General features: G+C 36.3%; 2 protein-coding genes and 1 long non-coding RNA gene across 3 annotated transcripts; all 3 read right to left on the reverse strand.

Annotated features, from left to right (window-relative positions):
- Positions 1-79: 79 nt before the first annotated feature.
- Positions 80-545, reverse strand: LOC143568240 (uncharacterized). Its single transcript, XR_013141546.1, has 3 exons — positions 470-545; positions 236-370; positions 80-163 (listed from the first exon to the last, which is right to left on the reverse strand). It is a non-coding gene; the product is annotated as an uncharacterized LOC143568240 (long non-coding RNA).
- Positions 546-1,945: 1,400 nt separating this feature from the next.
- Positions 1,946-5,250, reverse strand: LOC143568241 (EH domain-containing protein 1-like). The gene is made up of 16 exons (XM_077054439.1): positions 5,163-5,250; positions 4,924-5,003; positions 4,688-4,756; positions 4,533-4,590; positions 4,342-4,397; positions 4,219-4,261; positions 4,080-4,141; positions 3,849-3,974; positions 3,631-3,733; positions 3,494-3,543; positions 3,270-3,398; positions 2,930-3,181; positions 2,739-2,818; positions 2,478-2,604; positions 2,265-2,408; positions 1,946-2,161 (listed from the first exon to the last, which is right to left on the reverse strand). The coding sequence occupies exons 1-16, from the start codon at positions 5,248-5,250 to the stop codon at positions 1,976-1,978; spliced, it is 1,653 nt and encodes a 550-aa protein (XP_076910554.1). The 3' UTR covers positions 1,946-1,975.
- Positions 5,251-10,841: 5,591 nt separating this feature from the next.
- Positions 10,842-12,874, reverse strand: LOC143568242 (putative membrane protein At1g16860). Its single transcript, XM_077054440.1, has 4 exons — positions 12,069-12,874; positions 11,684-11,839; positions 11,394-11,605; positions 10,842-11,294 (listed from the first exon to the last, which is right to left on the reverse strand). Exons 1-4 carry the CDS (start codon positions 12,768-12,770, stop codon positions 11,102-11,104), a joined length of 1,263 nt encoding a protein of 420 aa, XP_076910555.1. The 5' UTR covers positions 12,771-12,874; the 3' UTR covers positions 10,842-11,101.
- Positions 12,875-21,953: the final 9,079 nt, after the last annotated feature.

Raw genomic sequence — 21,953 nt, forward strand, 5'->3', positions numbered from 1 at the left:
TAGCAACAATGACAATCACAATATTAATATTAAATACCTTGGTAAGACCAAGAAGAGCAGTCTTGGTGACACCATACATGGCCATGGCGGGCGGAGGTTGGTAAGCACTTATAGAAGATATGAAAACAATAGACGAGCCTTTGGTTAAGTATGGGGACGCATCCTGCCAAATCATTTCAAAACTTCAAAACAAAACTTAAAGAGCATAACACCTTAATGAAAGATAGTTTATTACCTTAAGAAGCAATATAGAGGTTTTGACATTGACTTCCCAAAGCTTGTCAAGGGCCGATTCCTCGGTGTCAAGAATGGCGTCGACTGAGGGGTTTGCAGCGGCATTGGACACTACTACATCTATTTTCCCGTATTTCTGCGTAAATATTATCAGACAAACAGCAGAAGCGTCTAATTATCTACTAAACGGTCAATGAGAAAGGAGCGGTTAGATATCAATCAAAGTCATTCTGACCTCCACTGTTTGTTGAATGAGACTCTTTCTTTGTTGAGCATTAGAAACATGGCATACTAACCCTAACACTTGTATTCCTTGCGCTTTGAGCTTTGTCATGGCCTCGTCAACATTTCTCTGAAAAATGATTATATGTTTGAAGTGATTATGAAAGGCAACCGGATTGAATAAGTTGATAAGTATATCAAGATCAAGACTAGTAGTTTACAAGGTTAATTAACTAAAACGGTACTACTGAACCGATTTGGATCACAAGATTATCAAGCATAGAAACCTGATTGCAGTAAGCATTAACTAAGTAAGCCAACATATTTCGACAAATAATTTATTTATATGATGAAAAAGGAAGTGAATTATTATTAATTAAATAGGGCAGGGCAGGGCACCTGTCTGCGAGAAGGCTATCAACTTAATCAGCACTTCAGATTTATGCTGGCATATCCTTTCACGCCTTTTGTAGCCGGCAAACATATTATTATTATTTTAATTTTTATCATTAACCTTTGTTGACTTTCAGTTTCATTTTACTGGGTGTTTGGGATTGCTTATTCATCTTAACTTTTTAACTTATTGCTTATATAAGTTATATAAGGACTAAGGAGGTTAAATAAGGAATTCCAAACACCCCCTTAAGAGTGTTTGAAACTACCCATTAATCGAGTAAGGCTTTCTGTGTCAATCGTCCGTACTGATCTAGGAGTGAGGAAACTCACTACTCTTGAGTAAGGTTTCGAATTTGATATCTTAAAGAGCTTAAGCCAAAACTATCATCCACATGTCATTGGACCAGAAGACGAATCAATTTCAATTTCAATTTAACTGTTGAAATTACTAATTATGATTTTATGTATAAAGTTATTGAAACCATAAAGTTAAACAGATCAACTCCTTGAAACCTCAAAGTTTAAGTTCACTAAAATATCTCCATGTGTTTATAGCTTTCAAATAGGTTGCAGTCTGTCAAAAAAATATATACAAACATCAAGAAAAAAAAAACTCAGTTTGAAAGCATGAAACGTGTGAGGCCATTTCTTATGAATGGTCTAAAAATCTATGTAAAATTCTCCAATTTTTTCCACTCTTTGCTTCATACCTGCAAGGCTGCAACAACCAAACCTCTAGAAAATTTTCCTGTGACATTTCCTTTTCTTTTCTTATTTTTATTTTAACTACCATTTGCTTCTTCTAATCTGATTAACAATCTTGGTGTCAAAAATATATAAAGTTTATTTGAAATTTCAGCCCCCCCGGTCGAAACAGGCCCTAAGCATTCATTGAACCCAGCCCCACCTTATAACCAACCATGAGCAAGATTATTTAATTTCTCATTGTACTTGAAACAACCAACCAAGAAAACGGACAAACTTTAAACACTCCATAGACAAACGTCTTTTTTCCAATACAATGAACTGAAAATAAAAGTACCCAGTAAATAGTAAGCGATTTGCAGGGTATGAAATTAATAAAAAAACACAATGGATAAGAAATCCACCATTAAACCTATATTTATTCATAAGGATTTCTAAAGTTCTTTAGGAGGTCTGGAATGTCATATCCGAGCATCTCATCGACAGCCTGAATCATCTTTGGCTTCAACTTCTCAAACTTATCGATGTTGTATGCACCAAGAACTTGCCTAAAATGCTCAACATCCGGAAAATCACCCGCCGGTAGATGAAACTCCTTTTGGACCTGTGTTATACAAGTTCAAATACAAAAATTATCAGCATTAGTCTCTTTAATAACAAAAAGGAAATGCTTAATCTGTCTATAACTATTTTAAAAGAATAAAAACCTTGGCAAAAACATCTTCAAGATTGTTTATGAGCTTCTGTTGAGCTTTAGATTTACCCATCATCGCAGGCATCTCTTTTTTCAACTGGCTTATTATGTATGCATGAATCTTTGCAGCTCGAGCACGTTTAACAAATTCATTAATCTGCAAACAAATTCATTGAGTTAGAATTTCATCAAAATCTAGTGAAATTATGGTACAAAGTAAGCATACCTGACGATCACAAGCTTTCTTTGGAATGTCCATCAAGTCAACAAGGAGGTCATCCTGTTCTTTTTCAAAAAGCTCCTTGCCCATGGAATCAAGTGATTCTTCTTTCATCGGTTTGTCATTAAATGATCTGTTCACGTCATTTTCCAACATATTGAAAACAAAAAACTCACCCTTATTACAAAACATGAGGTGCTTAGAATAAATATATAAAAAAAGCGATGTTAGCAAGGAAAGAGAGCATGGAATGGAAGAAAAGCATACCCAACATAAACACGTGTCACTTCAGGTGTGTTGAGTACTTTTCCAAGTGACCACATCAATGCTCCATAAACTCGCATCAGCTTCAAGGAACAAACAAGTATGTTAAGATGTTATATACATTCACATGATTTGCATCAACTGATTAGCATGTTATGTATAAAAAAACGGCAAATTCACATTTTGCAACTTACTTGTTGCGTATCAACTTGATCAGCCTTGTTAAGAACAACACGGATCTTATCATCTTGACCATGTAAAGAAGATATCACACGCTTGAACTCGTCGCTTATGTCTAGCTTGTGAGGGTCAAACAGAAGAAGAATAAGATCACATTTTTCTGCAAACCACTTTATCACCCCGGTGAAATCATAGCTTCTTTGTGTACGCTGCTTCTCTCCAGATAGAACTCCAGGAGTGTCAACAAAGGTGATATGCTCCAAGAGCTAGGCATGCATAAGCATATTGGTTAAGCTCGTAAATACATTTGAATGCCATGATAAACATTTGGTGAAACCAAAATTATGAACTTACAGGATGTGGCATTTGTGAACACTCAAATTTTGAAAGAAATGCCCCACCAAAAGTAGTGAGGGAATTGAATGGCATATCCGCCTGTACAGCAATAGTATTTCCGGGTACACTTCTCTCATCAGGCCCCCCCTATACAATAAGCACGAGTTAAACATACAAGTCATACAAGACCACAAAAGCATACAATAGATAGCAACAACTATACAAGAAAATGATGATATTACCATAACAACAATAAATCGGTCTGTCGTGGGTTCTGGTCCAATGTGAGCTCCTGTTCATGTAAAAGAAATTACGGTGTCTATGTTTACCTATCTGTTAAAAAAGGTTGTGCACAAATAATGTATAAAAATTAACTCACCTGGATAGTTGCTTTTAAGAAGATGTTTAATAAATGTTGTCTTCCCGGTTGAGTACTGACCCAGAAGCATTACCATAGGCTTTGCATCAAAGTCGGTATTTGTCTACATATGATGATAACACACTTAAAACATAGTGGCAAAGACTATCAAGTTGCAAGGCAAACAAAAACATGGTCTTAAATGAACCTAAAAGAAAAAAAAAATGGAGATGTCTCACCAGCAGAGGAGAGGCAAAATCATTGTAACGATAAGCAACTTCCAAAGGCTTAAGCTTTTCGTTGTACAATCTCTTCAGCCCATCAACTATAGACGTGACTTTACCAAGAGATGAGTGACCAGATGTCTGAAATGAAAAAAAATAAAAAAAGAAGTAAAAAATATGCTAATGACTAAAAGAGCACAATGAAGCAATTGACATTTGACAAATTCATGCATCAGCTCGAAGTACCTTCTTACTAAGTCTTGAAGTAAATAAACTCTTTGATGGTGCATGTTGCACTGCCAAAACGCCTTCATAACATTGAACCAAATAAGATTAAAAGAAACACTTAATAAAATTTACAACAGAAATGCAAGTGGAAACCAACCGTTTGTTTCAGGGACACCATTGTTTCTTGAACCGCTATGCTTCTAGAATTGAAAAAGGAAAAACCATCAATACAATAAAGGGTTTTGTAACCTGATTAATAAGTATCGATATGGATGGTTACCGCCAAAAGCAAATCCAAACCTTCCATCAATGGAGGTTCTAGAAACTCCACATCATCTACCAAAAAACAAAAGATAATATGAAACATCCAAATTTTATAACATCAATAATGCATTTCACCATCTATTTACCGGTATAGATAAATATACTCTAACAAAGAAGTTAACCTCTGAGTAAAACCAACTAGCATACCTATAGTTTTCAATACATCTGGATTTACATCATGTCCAGCTTGTGCGAGAGATAGCAACTGTTGTCAATGAAAAGAATAGCATCAGATGATAAGATCGGACAAGACAACAACATTAAGATCTAAAAAGATAAGAAAAGGGAATCAGTAGGTGTGCCTGCATAGCAATGATGAACTCTTTAAAGCCTAAAAATCCTTGACGCTTAGAATCCGCAATCGCCCAAACCTTCAAAAAGTACAATAACCATGAGCAGAGAACAAATATTGGACTACGAAAACATGTAGATATAGTGGAATCAATCAAAGCATCCTATCAACTAAACTTGACAGCACAATTAATACAACACGTAAATAAAGATATATACACAAATGAATAAAGTAAAGCTACTTCACCTGCTTAAGCTGAGGTTTTTCGATATTCGATTTAGCGAAGAAAACCGTGGCATCGTCCCCTGTTATCCTACCATCACCGTCTACACCACCAGAGCAAACAAACAAGCATCATTATACAATCAGTCAGCTATCGTAATCAAAATATACGAATTCAACACGTAACTGAGCGTAAAATAATCAGATTCAATGGACTTGTAAAATCTGAACCCTAAAATATGGATATAGAATGAAATTAGGACCTGAATCGGCATAGTTGAACCATTGCTGATAGATCTTTTGGTGAGCCTTGGAGCAAGAGCCGATGGCAGCTGATGATACAGTCACCATTTTGTGTTATGGACCCGATTTGATTTCGGGTTTTTATTGAGGAACAAACAAACAAACAAACAAACAAAACATTTGATTTGGGGTTTTTAAATTTTGAAATTGCGTATTGTGCGCTTTCTGTTTTGGAACAGACCATCGATATAGAGGTGTTCAGAAAAACCGGTTGGGGAACCGGTTTACCGGTTTAAACCGGAAACCGGTTTTTTAAAAACCGGTTAGACCGGTTATTGAACCGCCGATTAGTACTTCGGTTACTCATTCGTGGACAAAAACCGGTTATTGAACCGGTTAGTAAAAAAACCGGTTAAATTTAGAAACCGGTTATTAAAAAACCGGTTAACCTAAAAACCGGTTAACCGGTTTTTGACCGTTATAAAACGGCCATATGACCGTTTGGGTCCTTTTTTGCCCGTTTTTTCTTGATTTCTAGCCGTTTTTTTTAACATTTTACCCCCACAAACAACTATATATAGTTTAGGTTGGGTAGGTTAGCTCACACTCGATTATAAAACTCTACTAGCTCTAAACGTTTATTTCATACGCGATTATTTTGTTATCTCACGCTCAATTATACCACATTACCACTCCATACGCTCTTATTTCGTAGTCGTTTATTTCATACTCGTACTCGTTTATTTCATACTCGATTATACGCTCTTATTATCATGGCCTCCCAAAGTGCTGCTTCATCCGTCAACATGGGTGCCTCGAACACAGACATAACGGTCGTTCGGATCATCCCCACGAAACGAAACCAAGATGTGTGGCAACATTTCGACCTATGCGAACTGTCTAACGGTCGCCAAAAAGCTCGATGCAAGCACTGTTTGAAGTTCTATGCCAAAGATGCAAACTCCACTTTAAAAGCGCATATACAACAGCGCTTTTGCAAGGCCTTGAAGGACGAAGCGGGAAGTAGTTCGCAGCCGGAGATGACGAATCAAGGAGGGGTGTTTACGTACGACGTTGAAGCGGTACGTCAACAGTTTTCAAACTTTGTGATTCAACAAACACTTCCTTTCAACCACTTCGACAACCCTCAATTCACGGAGATGATGCAAAACTATGTTCAACTACGCTACCAACACGTAAGTCGTTCGACCCTTATAAGAGATTGTCTTAAAGCATGGAAAAACGCTAAATCCGAACTAATTTCATACTTTTCAAACTTACAAACTGGTGTAAACTTAACAACGGATGTTTGGTCGGTACCTCATGGTTCGCCCGACTCATACATTTGTGTGACGGCTCATTGGGTTGACCCCGAGTCGTGGCAAATGATGAAACGAACCGTTGCGTTTCAATTGTTTGATTACCCGCACACGGGTAGAAATATTTTTCAAATATTGGATAAAGTCATTCGACAATACAAAATTGAAGATAAAATCTTTTCAATTTCGTTTGATAACGCGTCCAACAATACGGCCGCGGTTGGCCATTTAAAATTAAAGTATAAACCTATTTGTGATGGAGCGTTTTTTCATAGCCGATGCATTGCACATATTATCAACTTGGCCGTGCAAGATGGGTTAAACGTGATCGAAACGCAAAGAAACAGTTTTAAAAGAATGTTACGAGATGTTTTTAGCAACAATAAAACATTTTCAAGATACAAAAAATTTTGTGTAGAAGCTAATTGTCAATGGTTGGGGCCAAATTGGGATTGTCCAACAAGATGGAACTCGACTTGTAATATGTTTGAGAAAGGCATCCAACAAAAAGAATCATTAATTGCGTTTCATCAAATTTTGTCAAGTATGGGTAAATGTGCACCATATGATCCTAGAAACTGGTTATTGATTGAGATCGTTACGGAGGTCCTTCAAATTTTTAAATCTTGCACAACTAATTTATCCGGGGTTTACTATCCAACAAGCCCCATTGCTTTACCAAAAATTGCTGTCATGTGCACAAAGTTGAGTGAACTTGATTGTAGGGGTGCACCTTATTTTGATATGGGTGTAAAAATGAAAGAAAAATTTAGAAAATATTTTCAACAACTACCCGTTGTTTTGACATGTGCTGCTGCGTTAAACCCTTGCATCAATGTTGGTGGTGTTGAAGCTTTAATAGAAAAAATTTGTGATGAGCTTGGGTTAAACGACGATCAAAACCCCTATTATAGCCAAACTTTAAAGAATGCTTTCAACACCACCTTGTCAAACATGTATGATGTCTACCTTACAAAATACGGGTCGTCTTCCCAAATTCATGACTCGTTAAGAGCTGTTGTCCAATCCCAATCCCAAACCGACCTTGAAATGGGGATGTACTACATGATTTGGGAAGACGCCGGTAAACGTCAAAGGGTAAACACCCCAAGCAATGAACTTGGAAGATATGGTGGTACCAACTTTGTGAAACACATGACTCCGGATGAATTTAGAAGTCTTGATTTGCTGGCTTGGTGGAGAGGTAAGGAGGATGAGTTTCCGATCCTCGCCGCCATGGCCAAAGATTTACTAACGGTCCAAGCTTCCACGGTAGCTTCGGAGTCTGCTTTTTCTGTTTCTGGCAGGGTTATATCGATTAGGAGGACTCGACACACTGCACCAGCTATAGAGATGTCGATTTGCTACAAGGATTACCTGGACTCTTTAGATAGGGCACAACATCAACGCTCACTCGAGGGGGAAATGGAGTATGAAGCGGGCTTGTATGAAGACGAGGTCAATGAAGGACACACTCAACCAATGACCGATGAAGAAGCCGCGTACGACGATTACCTAAGAAATAGCTCGGGATCGGGTAGCGAAGAAAATTAGTTAAAGAAACAGCAAACATGGATGCAAATCATGAGTAAGAAACAGCAAGTTGTTCATGTAATCGTGTCTAAGCATTCTTTTTCCTAATATGTGCTCTTATTTACTTGTTGATTTGGATTTTTCTAATTTAGTTAAAGAAACAGCAAACATGGAGGCAAATCATGAACAAACTGCGATTGGGAACAACAGGAGCATCTGCTAGTTCACGATTTAATGTTTGTATTTTTGAGTTAAATCATGAACAACAGTTATTGGCAGAGATTTCTTCAGTGTTAATGATTTAATGTTTGTATTTTTGAGTTACGAATATGCGATAACGATTTAATGTTTGTATTTTTAATGTAAAAACTATAAATGAAAGTTATGTGTTTTTAATCTTTGGTTTGTTGAAAACACATTCACCAACACACACTCATACTCATCTTCCAAGCAAAGAACCCTAACAACGAAAGCAAATAATGGCTTCGGTCAGTCCGTTTTGCCTTGTAGTTACCGGTTTGCCTTGTAGTTACCGATTTGTTTATACTGTGAAAAAATAATGGTCTTCATTAAGTACAAAATATAAAAAACAAATATTCGTATTTGAAACCGCGAAATTTAAAAAAAAAGAAAAAAAAAACCGGTTAACCTAAAAACCGGTTATTAAAAAACCGGTTAATAAAAAAACCGGTTTATTAACCGGTTTATAAACCGGTCCTAACCGGTTAGACCGGTTAGGGTTTTGACAGAAAAAAACCGGTTATTAACCGGTCCGGTTTTTTTCCGGGCCAAAAAAAACCGGTCCGGTTAATAACCGAACCGGTTTTTTTAAAAAAACCGGTTTGTGCACCTCTACATCGATACGACGCCGTACTCAGTTTCCACCCTCATGTGATATTATTGAATTGTTTTCCAAATATAAATTATGTTTTTAATTCTTAAAATTAATTTTGTGCTTTAATTTGTTTTCATAATTTAAATCTTAAATTTTGGACCGGTTAAATTTGTTTACATGTGGGTTCAGTTTTAGTAATAATCTGGGTAAAATAGATTACAGTGTACACAGTAACACATATAAATAATTGTGTAATGAAGATTAACAGTTTAGTTTTGATGTAAAAATTTTTAAAGCTTTCGTCAGGTTTACCTAAATATTTAATGATATGACATTTAGTTTTCTATTTTTTAACGATAAATGTTACTTTACCTCTACTAATTCCTAAATTAATTAAATCAAACATAAACTGGGTCTTGTTTGCAACTAAACCAATACTTCCAAGAGACTTGCATATCTACTATATGGGATAGTCCCACAATGACATTTTTCATTTACTTAATATTGTTGTTTTATAACTTGAATCATCTTATTCTAACACGTATTTTAACTGTTTAACATTCAAACTATTTATTATAGTTTTAGTTATATGTTATATATAAATAAACTTGGCTTGCCATCATCACCTTAACTCATCATTGAATTAATCATAATCAAGTACTAAGTTTGCAAAAACCTTGAGTTTTGACCTATTTGAAGCAACAATCATTTTCTAATACTTTTTAAACGGTCCAACGGATATAAATACCATTAATAATGGTTTTGGTTATCCACACACCCTTTCAAGTGAGGTTCCATACGATAGTATAGCCTCTATACGATCGTATGTAGGGTGTGTGGATAACCAAAGGGTGTACGAATAACATATCCCATAATAATTGAAGTTTTCAAAAAAGCTTATGGTGTTAGATTTATTGAAGTAAAGAGCGGCATAATAATATTTAAAATGGAATAGGATTGTTATATCCTATTAATTAACAAGGCTATTTGATATTCATTATTATTTTGAAATACTATGGAACGTAGAATTTGAATGATCGACTAGCGCCTCATGAAATGCAATTGTCAAGCGAGTGGTGCCCACACTGCCATTAAAATATATTATGAAATAGTTTGGTGAAATAATATAGCACTATATGTTTATTTTTTGTTTTGAAATTGAAATTCCCATAAAAAAGAATAATAATTGACTCTACATTGATGATGCAACTACTATTGACAAGTGACCTAAGAAATGAGCCAGATTTGGATGGGACTCAATTAAGATTTGAAATTTATAGCATTTATGTCATGGACCAACTTATTATTATTATGTTTACTACATAAATAATGAATCACGAAATTAAAAGAGTTTTGGGATGAATTATGACTTCTATACATCAAATGCATCTCCAAATGCAAAGCCTAAAAAGTAAACACACACTCAATGGTCCAGCTATCAAAATCAGAAGTCCTATCCGTTTTCTTAAAGTAAATAAATAAATATTTTTTTTCTATGTATGTGTTGTGAAATAACTAGTTTTTGCTAGCTGTCACGTCACTACCACGTAGACGGGTGAGGCAATAACTAGCTCCTCCCTTGTTTCTCTCTAGCTTTATTGTTCTTTTTACTCTTCTACATTACACCATAACAAATAGTCTAAACACCCTCTTCATTTGATCATATCCTTCACCACCGAAAACCGCCCTCAACATGCATAAATGTCTCATGTCCGTGAATGCAATGAGTACACATGCCCTAACAGGTTTGTTGAAGCCAAATTTTGACATAATGGAGAAATCTCCAAAGACATTGTATGCTTACTTGCTTAATATGAAATTCAAACACTTGGCAAATCTAACTAAAAATAATTATTATATATTAAAAAAATATATCAGTCAAGATAATAATTAAACTTTAAATTTCACTTGATTTTAAATAAAAAAATCATAACCTAAGAATGTAATTCATCTACAGATTTGGTAATTTTTCTTCCAATATGTATAAATTATTCATTGACCACAAAGGCTGATGATGCTTTTGCATTATAACCATCAAGATAATACAGGCATATAACTAACAAAACAAATAAATACAGAGTGATTGATCTTTATAAGTAACTCCTTGGACCATTTTTTCCAACATCTATACATAAGTTTTAACTCTTTGATCTTATCACCTAGGAGGCAAATACTCTTGCTTCCACTTTTTACATAACCATATTCTGCACTGCTGTGTACCTGACACATACCCGATACACAAATTTTTACAGCAGAAAGTCGGGAACAAGTTTTAGACGGGTATGACATCCGCATTTTGACTTTCGTCACAGGTCAACACAAGACCTTCAACGTAGGTCGGGAAAAGACCACAAGTCCACTGGCAGCCTGTAGAAATTCGGTCTGTTGGTGGAACAATCATCAGCACATTATCATGTCGCCTTACAACTCCCATCACACTAACTGTACTCCCTTCTTTAATGTATCTGCATTAAATCATTTGTTCATTAGCAACAGGCAAGTTATGTTATATTTTATATGCTAAGATTGCGATATGTAGTTTTATACGCGCTTAAGAAACTTACCCTTCTTTAAGGCGCATAACACGGTCGTCATGTGACAGGCTGCGTTCTGCAAGCCAAGTAACAAAATCGGGAGATGAATCTAGTTTTTCTTTGGTTATGTCAATCACCGTTGTTTCCTTAACAAAAGGAGCTACTTTGGCTCCATAACCAGCTTTCACCACAGCCCGCAACCCAGACTGGAAGTCGGATATGTAAAAATCAGCAATGTATTTCTGGATATCAAACATTACATTAGTATAAAACATTAACAAAAGTAACGTATAAACCCTCAAACGTAAAACCATACGAACCTCGGAATTCCTGCATCCCCATGTGAAGCAGCGGTGTTTAGGATTCGCCGGTTTTCCACCTAACCCTTTGTATTCATACAATTCCGTTGAAACATACACACACCTCGGTACTTTCTGGAACGAGGATTCAAGAGGTATACTCCCACATGTCACAATCTGCAAATCCAACATGTTATAACAATAGATATTATAAGACTTTAATTAACACGTTACAAATTTTATTAATTATAATAATAATACTTAGACCCACATTAAAATATAAACAATACCATTTAGAGAAAGTAAGCATAGACTTAAAATAATACCAAATGAAGATCTTATTTAAAATGTATAATTAATTGTACTTTCAATTATGTATACATATATATGAAAGACGAAAAATTACCCCGGTGACCTTGACGAACTGGCCATCAACGGCACCTCGAAGCTCAGCATCAGGGTAATTTCGTAAAAACGACAGCAACATTCTCTTCTTAAAAGCACAGTTCCAGAGGATAACGACAACGGCGAGTACCAAAACCGCAACCACCGACACGAGAATCAAAGGTTTCTTGACGGCCACCATTAAAAAGGTTCCGACCATCAAACCAATTACGGCGATCACCAACAGCATCCACATTAACGTTTTCGAAACCTTAAACCCTAACCTCACATCGTCAAACCCCAACGTCGTAATGGCGGACCCGTAAACTGTTTTCCCCTTATTAGAACCCAATGTCGGTGCGTCGAGCTGGCCGGATCTTCGGCCGACGCTGGATCCGAGTGGACCGGAGGTTAGTAACAAGCCGGTCGGGTGAAGGCCGGAAATGGGTCCGGACCCGGATGTGCGTTTGGGTATGGGTCCGGACCCGGAATTGGGGCCGGATCTGAAGGACCCGGAGGAGGATGACGCGCGGTGGGGTTTTGGAAGTGGGTCCGAAAGGGGTATGTCGAACATTTTGGCGAGGTCGCCGGAGTTTTTGACGTCGCCGCCGGTGTAGGGGACGGCGCGTGAGGCGATGGTGGGTGGGCGTTCTTTGTGGAGTTCGGGTCGACCCGATACGTAGAGGCCGTTGCTGAGCTGGTGGGATGGGATTCTGGTGCCCATATTTTAATGGGAAAGTGTAAAGGAAGACGAAAGAAGAAAGATGTGGTTATCTGAAAGAAAGAAAGATAGAATTGAAGAAAGTGGGTCGGAGAGAGAGAGTGTGTGTGGGTTTGTAGGTGAGAGAGGTGTGAGTGAGTGAGGTGATAACGGAGGAGAGGATTCATCAGAAATTAACGACGATGGAAAAGGGCTCCCAACAGAATCGTCTCTTTTCTGCATTGCCTACTTGTACGGTACAAATGTTTTAAACCATTCACCTTTTTATATAAAAGTTTGTTATTTATCTTTTTCATAGAATACAAAGTTACAAGCATCAAAGCAGGAGCTAGGATGAAAAGTTACAATACAGCATTTGGTGGTATTAGTTGGTCTCGTAACTGTGGGTTTCTTTCTTTGATGGATTTCTAAAATGAGTCGGTCTATACCGTTAAAATCAGTATAGGAGATTGGTATTTTGTTTCATAAAGGTTTACTCGAATGCTAGGTGTAGTTCAAAACTTCAAAATGTTAAAATAAAAATTTGCAATAAAAGTTATAAACTCCACTAAAAGTGCACCAATCATTAGAAAACATAGAAATTAACTTCTACCTATTCTTTATCCATAGGATTTTAGGAACAAATATCCATTAATGTCCTAATATTTTGTCTATTTCTTTGTGATTGTTGTTAGAAAATTCTTTCGCTCTTGCTTTTCTTATGACATAGAATGAGCACTGGATAATGTTTTGCCCAATCAAATAAAGGAGTTGCGGCGCACTTTGTTGCTCGTTTGCCTGTCACTTTATTGTAATCGTTTTGGTTTAAAAAAACTTACCTGTTTCTGAATTAAACTCCTTAAAACTTTAACCGAGAACACTCCCGTGGAATCGCCATTTCAATACAACCTAAAAGTTATCGATGAGTGAATGTAGATCAGATGGTTTTCGTGCTTCTAGTGGACACGAATGAAAGAGTACCATGAATCCCTTGCTTCAACCTTTAATCCGCACATAGTGTTTTTTGTTTTCATGCTTCTAGTGGAGACGAAGGAAAAGAGTACCATGAATCCCTTGCTTCAATCTTTAATCGACGCCACAATGTTTTTCTTTTTCAAAGTTTGTAAGAGATGTGGGAAAAGTTCCTTTACTCTATCTTTGTTCAAGCCAAATATCTTCCAAGAAAAGAGTAGAGTCATCATTTTCAATCGCACCTTTTGAATTATCACCAATTTTGATATTAAAACATTCAAGATCATCTAAAACTTTAACAATATTTTTCCAGTTTCTAGCAGTGGTTTTTTTCAAAAGAACACAATCAAAAGCAACTTTACACCGTGATACAAGATCCATTTTCTTAATAATCAAACGTTTGTTATTTGTGCTGTACGTTAAAATAGATAGGTTGAAAATTTAATCACAAAGTAATTTAATAATTTTTATTAAGAAATTCATAACCAAATTATTTTAGTCAACACAAATTTGCAAAATAAACTTTTATTGACAAAACAATTTGTTATTTAGGAAAAGTTAGTTGGAAGTTGTAATCCTATTAGCACTAATATGTGCTTTACATATGAAATGTTATACACTAATTTTTTTATATTATTTTAATAAGAACTAGACAACCAAATATAACACAACGGTTTTACACGAATTTGGTGGCTTTGTCACATACACTGAAAAGACTTTTTAAGGAAGAGAAGCATCCACATCTAGAACTAGTTATTACACTATGCTTAAAAAGATTATTGTTTAATGAAGCTACAATGGCAAATGAGGAATAATGGGTGAGTATGACGTGTGTCCTCCACTTGCTAGTAGTACATGCAGATTTGTTGTACGACATAGGTGTTGTTAGGATATGTAAAAGTGAAGTATTGAATTGTTGAAGTGCCCCCGGCTAGTTGACGACACTGAGTACTAATTTCAAGAATATCATCATACAGGCCAGTTGGTGATGCCGTGTTTACAATTGTGCTTTATTATTATTTTTCATTAAAAATAAACACAATTCACCCAAAGTAAAACGCAATTCACACAATTATGAAATAAAAACCCAATTCAACCAATTTCATCCCCATCTTTAAATTTTACAACATTCTTAAGAACCTTAACAAAAACACAATGAGCATTGTTAGATCTTTAACTTCCCCCGTCGTTGCCGCCAGTTGTCTCTTCCGAAGTACCCTTACGGAGGGAACCACCACTGCCGAGGACATAGCAGCAACTCCATTTCATTTGTGATGTTTTTTCTGGTGAGTGGTGTGACACCACTAACCACCGTATGTTACCTAAGTATTTTATCAGAGGTGCGGTGGATGGTGAAGGAGGAGGGCCAACGTCGGCGAGGATGTCGGTGGCGTCGAGCACCGATGGTGGAATGGTGGTAGTTGGGTTTTGAGATTAGTGTTGTTTATGATGTAGTTGGTATTTGAGAACTTGAGGATGATGAATTAAATGGGGTTTTTTAAAAATATATGTGATTACCATAATACCCTCCTTGGGCCATATAATTTGAACTAAACTGTAAGATGTTATAAATCTTTGAACTAAATCTTCCAAACTTCTTATTTGAACTAAATCTTTAATTATAAATACTAAGTTTTAGTTAAAATGAAGTTATTTTCATTTTAAATTGTAAGATGTTACTGGGATTAATACACATTATTATATATAACAAAGAAGAAGTTTGGTGTCGTTGGATAACGATTGGTTCACTTGACCATCTCGGATTGGGCCATATAATTTATATTGTTTTTTTTTAATTTGATATACTTTTTTTTGTTATAAGTTAATGGTTATTTGTGTCATCTTGCTGTTCGGGATTGACAACTTTTGGGTTTTACCGACTCACAGCCGCAATAACCGGGACGACAAAGTTCAGGTTGTACTGACGACCGGATTTACCGACATTTGTGTTTTAGTTCCAGTACAATAATGAACGTAACCGAAACCGACTGAATTCACGTCAACTCACCGCCGCAACGCCAAGTCCGACAACGCTCGGATTTTACCAACGTCCGGGTTTTACCGACTCACTGCCCCAACGTCCGGCTCCTACAACGCTTGGGTTTTACTAGCACCCGGGTTTTAGCCCCCGAATAAACGTCGTTTTAAATATTTTATTTGTTTAAAAGTTAGTTTGAAGAACTTATTCATTAGGTTTTAACATTTAGGTTTTACCAACATTGCTTATATCGTAGCAAATGTAATTGATATTGGTCGAATTTGCGTCGACTCGCTGTCATAACACGACTGGTACATAAACAGATTGACCTAACCCGACGCAACGCGCCAGGTAAAAAAACCTAGTTTTAGACAATTATGATTTACGAGAGAACAAATTAACAACGATCTCACTATCTCAAGTAACAAAGTACCAAATTACAAATATATGAAAAAATAAAAAGTTATTTGAGGGAGTCAATTATCGAACTACCGTCATCTCGAACTCAGCTTGCATGTTTATGGTTTTACTAAACCTAAGCCAGATTATAATTGAATTAAAGTCGGATTTTTACCGAGCTAATTGCAAGTAGTGGTGTACGTATTTTGGTTTATTACAATCCAAACCGGTTTTAAAACAAAACCGGTTTGATTTTGCATATTCAAAACCGGTTTGGGACAACTAGTTCGGTAATAAAAGTAGCCAAACTGATCCAGACCAGTTTGGTCAGTTTTAAACTGGTTTAAGACAAAAAAATTTGTTTTAAAACCGGTTTGATTGTAGAATACCCAAACCCTTATACAAACCGGCGGTTTGTTTCGGTTCGGGAACCGGTTTGGTAGAAACCGGTTTTAGAAACGAACCGGTTCGGTTTTCGGTTAACCTGTTCCGAACTGTTTTTTTTACTCCTCTAATTGCAAACGAGTTAGTTATGAACAAGTTGTGAACCAAATGTTAGTTGACGACTCACATGAAATTCATCCACGAGTAGTATTTAGTTTTATTAAGAAATAAGGATTGATATAAATATTTTTACCAAACTCGTTTATTCATAAAATACCCGGAATTGAACTTTTTAGATATAGTCTGTCATTTTCACGTGATATAAGTGGATTAATAGAATTTACGATATACTAGTTATTAAAGGGATATCTTATTCATACACCCTTTGGTTATCCACACACCCTACATATGATCGTATAGGGGCTATACGATCGTATGGAACCCCATGTTAAAGGGTGTGTAGGTAGGTTAATGGTGTGTGAATAACCAATACCGTTATTAAATCGTAAATAGAATAATTAAAAAAAAAGTCAACGTTAAGTTATTTTGACTTGTACTATGATTGTGACTGAACCCCTAATAAACTACAAAGATGTTGAAGTGGGCTTATTGGAAGTTGGGCCTGAATTGGGCTAGAAAGCACACATTAGGGATTGGGGGCGTGAGAAAATAATTGGTGCCTATTCGTGGGTTGAAATAATTGAATACCACCCTTTATTATTACAAGTTTTAACTTTTTATATTTTATATTTTATAAAAAGGTTTTTCTCTCTCGAGAACCCAACATTATTCATTTTTGGAAAAATTCTCAAAATAGGTAATTATGAAAACAAAATTATAGTTTTAGGTATGATTTTCAAAGAATTCTAAAAAATAAGTATTATAAATTAGTCGTGACGAGTAGATTATTTTAGTACACGAGTAGTTTGCAGATCCAATCAAAACATGCCACGTGGCCGTAAACTAACCGTGACGAGTAAGTTCACTAACCATCTAGTCGTCACGACTAAAGTAGTTGCATGCATCGTAATCAACAACTACAAGTACTGCATAGATGTTTTAGTCGTGACGAGTAGATTACAACTTATCGAGAAACGAGTAGTTTACTAAACTAACCATAACGAGTTGTTTTGTTTATCAAATTCATCGAACCTTTAGTTTTACAATAAACTAACTGGACCGGTTAGTTTGAAATCTCAAATAGTAACTACGAGTAGTTCTTTCTTATACATTCCCAATACGAGTAGTTCTTCCGTAAACATATCCAATACAAGTAGTTTGTTACCAGTTAACCCGTCACGACTAGTTTGACCTTATAATCTACTCGTGGCTACTAATTTTTGCGTTAATACGATTTACTATTAAAATATTCTAAAAGATTACTCGTCCCGGTGTAATTACTTGTAGTCATGTAATTGCCATTTGCAAATGCATGAACGGTGCGTCTACTTTATCGGAACCCACTTCTTCAAGCCGCGACGAGTAATCTTTTAGAATATTTTATAATTAAATTGTAGAGTTTTCTGATTGGCATCACCATACCACAAATTGTATTTACGAATAAAAAAACACCATTAGGTGATAATCAACCACTTAGAGTCTTTTATCTCCGAGCCACACATCCGTACCGCGGCGTGTAGGATTTAATTAATTGCACCGCGGCGATTAGTCTTTTAGAATATTTTGTAATTAAATCATATTAACGCTAAAATGAGTAGCCACGAGTAGATTATAAGGTCAAACTAGTCGCGACAGATTAGCTGGTAACAAAATACTAGTATTAGATATGTTTACAGAAGAACTACTCGTATTGGGAATGTATAAGGAAGAACTACTCGTAGTTACTATTTGAGATTTTAAACTCGGTCCAGTTAGTTTTTTGTAAAACTAACCGGTTCGATGAATTTGATAAGCAAAACAACTCGCTATGGTTAGTTTAGTAAACTACTCGTGTCTCGAAAAGTTGTAATCTACTCATCATGACTAAAACATCTATGTAGTACTCGTGGTTGTTGATTACGATGCATGCAACTACTTTAGTCATGACGACACTAGATGGTTAGTGAACTTACTCGTCACGGTTAGTTTACGGCCACGTGGCATGTTTTGATTGTATCTACAAACTACTCGTGTACTAAAATAATCTACTCGTCACGAATAGTTTATAATACTTATTTTTGGAATTCTTTGAAAATCATATGTAAAACTAGAATTTTGTTTTCATAAATACCTATTTTGGGAATTTTTCCGTCATTTATTCCTGCTTTTGGTGGCCTTGTTAGGGGCGACACACCCCTAGTAAGTCAAGGGGCAAATTGGTAAACAAACAAAATATGCCCAATTTACAAAGACTTTAGTTTCAAGGTCGCATGTTAACAGTTTAGGGATTTACGCAATTTGTCTGGATAAAGTAATTAAACGTCCCTTTGTTTTGCTTTTCATAAATATTCGTTTTGGCTAATTTTTGTTATCGAAGAACAACTATTATATTTAATTATTATTGAATGTCGGAAGTTCTAGACATCACGCAAGTTCTTTTTGTTAATGAACTCTGGTCATTGTATTAGATATTTTAAAATATTTATATGTAGAGAGTGTGTATATGTGCTTGCAAGCTAGGTTCTTTCAATAACACTGGTTATAAGATGATGTTGTTCACCATCTTTCTATGTATAATGGATAATGCTGTTTTATAATGTCGTATATGTCTCTCAAGGGATTCAAGCTTGAGTTTGGAGGTTTTATGCTTGGTGTTAAAATTTGGGTGTATTGTCGTGTTTGAAGCTCAACTCAGGATCTACATTATCCGGTGCTCGGGGGTTTTTTTTTTTTTTTTAACTACGATGATAACATTAAAAAGGACAAGTAGGACGAAGACGAGAAGTATAGAGTACAAAAGTTGCATGAAACAAAATGAATCAGAGAGGAACACCGATCAGGCCAAAAAGAGCATGATATCATCCGTTTTAACCGAAAGCACAAAAAGGACAACTTAACTACAAATGGAACCACGATACTTAGTATCCAAGTCCTATTTCGAAATTACTCTTAATAGAATCCAAGTCCTCTGTTTAAAGTTCTAATCCTCGTCTACACGATCCGTCTCTAATATAGTTTTCCTTGGACCAATAAAAAGAAACCAAAACACCCTTCCCCTCATCAATTATAAAAAAATGTAATAAAGCTTCTTTAAGTGTAGTTAACTACACCTGATTATTCTTTTAAATTGATTCATTTACTGTATAATTTTCTTGAAATCCTTTTATAAATAATAAGACGAATAATTGAACTGCCCAACAAATATTTACTATTTGAATGTTGGACGCTTCTTTTCCTTATCTTTTTTGTATAACACATTACTATTATAGCATGTCAATACATTGAATATGATTTTTAATCATTTCATCATTTGATTCCCAAAAATTTTGTAGCATGTCAATACATTGAATATGATTTTTAATATTTAGACACTCAAACTTTGATGATAAATTGGCATGTACACAACTAGCAAGCAGTAATTAACAATGAGCACATATAAAAATTAACTAAAAATATCATGGAGCAGCATAAAAATTAATAAATTTTACATTGTAAAAAAGGGCATATTTTACAAAGTGAAACTTAAAGCAACCATGTTTGGATAAAATATAATTAACCAATGAAACTCCAAATCCTTTCACCAATGAAACTCACCAGCTTCCTCACTGGCCCATCTTCAGACTCCGCCGCCTTCAGCTGACTCAGCTCAGGCGACCGAGTTAACTTAGTAGTGGACTCAGCTACAACACTATTATCTAAATCTTCTTCACTTTCATCAATATTAATATTTGGAAGAAGAAGAAGCTTCTTGGTTTTCCTAGTATGTTTTTTGGTTTTGTTTTTTGTAATCAGAGTGTCTTCAAAAGCATCAATGATTTGGTGGATGAGGTGGCGGTTGGGCGAGGAGTCCCAGCGGGCCCACTAGCTCATGTAGCAGCGGAAGCAGCTGCAGGTGAAGAGTGGTGAGTGGTCGGTGGTGGTGGTGTTGTTGGAGATGAGGTAGGCTAAGATTTCCTTGTCTTGTGGGGAGAGAGTGAGAGTGAGGGTGAAGATGGCTGCCGGTAGAAGCTGGAGGTGGGTGGAGATGGGTGGCGGCTATGTTGATGATGATGATGATGGGTGGACTGTGCTGCTGTTTTTCTTGTAAAGTTTCTTCATGGTGGGGGGAATGAGTGAGAGTGTGATGGGGTGGCTAGGGTTAAGTTTGGCGGTTTTGTGATTATATAGCTATAGGAACCAATTCTTGTTGGTGGCGGCTCCATGTTTTTATTTTTTTTGGAACGACCAACTAAGTAACGCGGGTACTCCGTACGCTGCCCCCAATGGCTAAAGATAGCTTGAGCCGGCCACGAGTCCGGACGAACGGAGCCCCTAGCGATCCACCTTTTGAGGGATTCCCCGGATAAAACCCGACCCGCACCTATTAGCGGCTCCATGGTTACAGAAGGAAAAATAACATATAGCTCGTGTATTTCATATGACATGATTTAAATAATAAAAATAAAAATAAAATTAAACAATAAGAGCATAATGTATGTGAAAAAAAATATATTAGATCTATACTTCTTATTACTGAAATTTTAAGATTATTTCCAAAGTACCAGTTATGTCATTGAAATAAAAATTAGTGGAACCCATCAAATAAATCTTGAAAAAACCATTAATGTTCATAAATAACGTGCTAAATATGACAACAACTTATGATACTACAAAGTAATTTAGCTTGTGCACTTAAATACGTATTTTGGATTATTTTCTTCTTGCTTCTTTTTAGTTAAAAATGTAGCTTAATTAACTTATTTTTGCCCATTAGGAATGAAACATAACTTAACTTCACAACATAAAAATAACGATAAAACCGTGCATTCAGTTAGGCTGGTGGGGGTCGTCCGTTATAGCGTGGCCATCACGCGTGATGGTCACGGGAGCACCGCCGCCGGTCCTCCCATCGGCCGGCCGTGATGGCCATCACGCACTCAATTCCGACCGTTGGAGCACTTCTTTCTGCCAATTCTTCTTTTGTGCATAAAGAAAAAAGGATCTTCTTCAAAAAGATCAAAAACTTTCGATTCCGGGAACTACACAACGTCTACCGACGGCTTGTCAAGCAACACGCCGAAAATGAACTTGAACGATCAACCCGGAGACGATCCCGACGAAGACACACCCACACCCACACGGCCGCATCTCAAGAAAAGTGGGGAATCGTCAAGATTAGGAAAGGAAACGGTGGCCGAGGACTTCAATGAATACAAGTCGGCTAAGTTGGCGGAAATGGTCGAGACAAAGGAGCGAAAGCAACTAGCTCTTGCTTCAAAATTAAAACGTGACAAGGCGTATATCAACCATTTGAATGAAAACCAAAAAACGCCGATTTAACATTCATCGTACAACCGCACGAACATCTTAACGAACCCTTTAGATCGATCCTACTT

This window comes from Bidens hawaiensis, unplaced genomic scaffold, assembly GCF_021521415.1.
Source record: "Bidens hawaiensis isolate Kalapana, Puna unplaced genomic scaffold, B.hawaiensis_p1.1 tig00023867_1, whole genome shotgun sequence".
NCBI lineage: Eukaryota > Viridiplantae > Streptophyta > Magnoliopsida > Asterales > Asteraceae > Bidens > Bidens hawaiensis.

Bases quoted from the DNA above. Each gene is read 5' to 3' on its own strand.
- LOC143568241 (XM_077054439.1), bottom strand. From the start codon at position 5,250: ATGGTGACTGTATCATCAGCTGCCATCGGCTCTTGCTCCAAGGCTCAC. The intron at 3,544-3,630 runs GTGAGTTAATTT...TTACATGAACAG, and splicing joins TCTTAAAAGCAACTATCCAG to GAGCTCACATTGGACCAGAA. The intron at 2,409-2,477 runs GTATGCTTACTT...ATTTGTTTGCAG, and splicing joins AGAAAGCTTGTGATCGTCAG to ATTAATGAATTTGTTAAACG.
- LOC143568242 (XM_077054440.1), bottom strand. From the start codon at position 12,770: ATGGGCACCAGAATCCCATCCCACCAGCTCAGCAACGGCCTCTACGTA. The intron at 11,840-12,068 runs GTAATTTTTCGT...TTGGATTTGCAG, and splicing joins AGTTCGTCAAGGTCACCGGG to ATTGTGACATGTGGGAGTAT. The intron at 11,606-11,683 runs GTTCGTATGGTT...TTTGATATCCAG, and splicing joins GGGGATGCAGGAATTCCGAG to AAATACATTGCTGATTTTTA.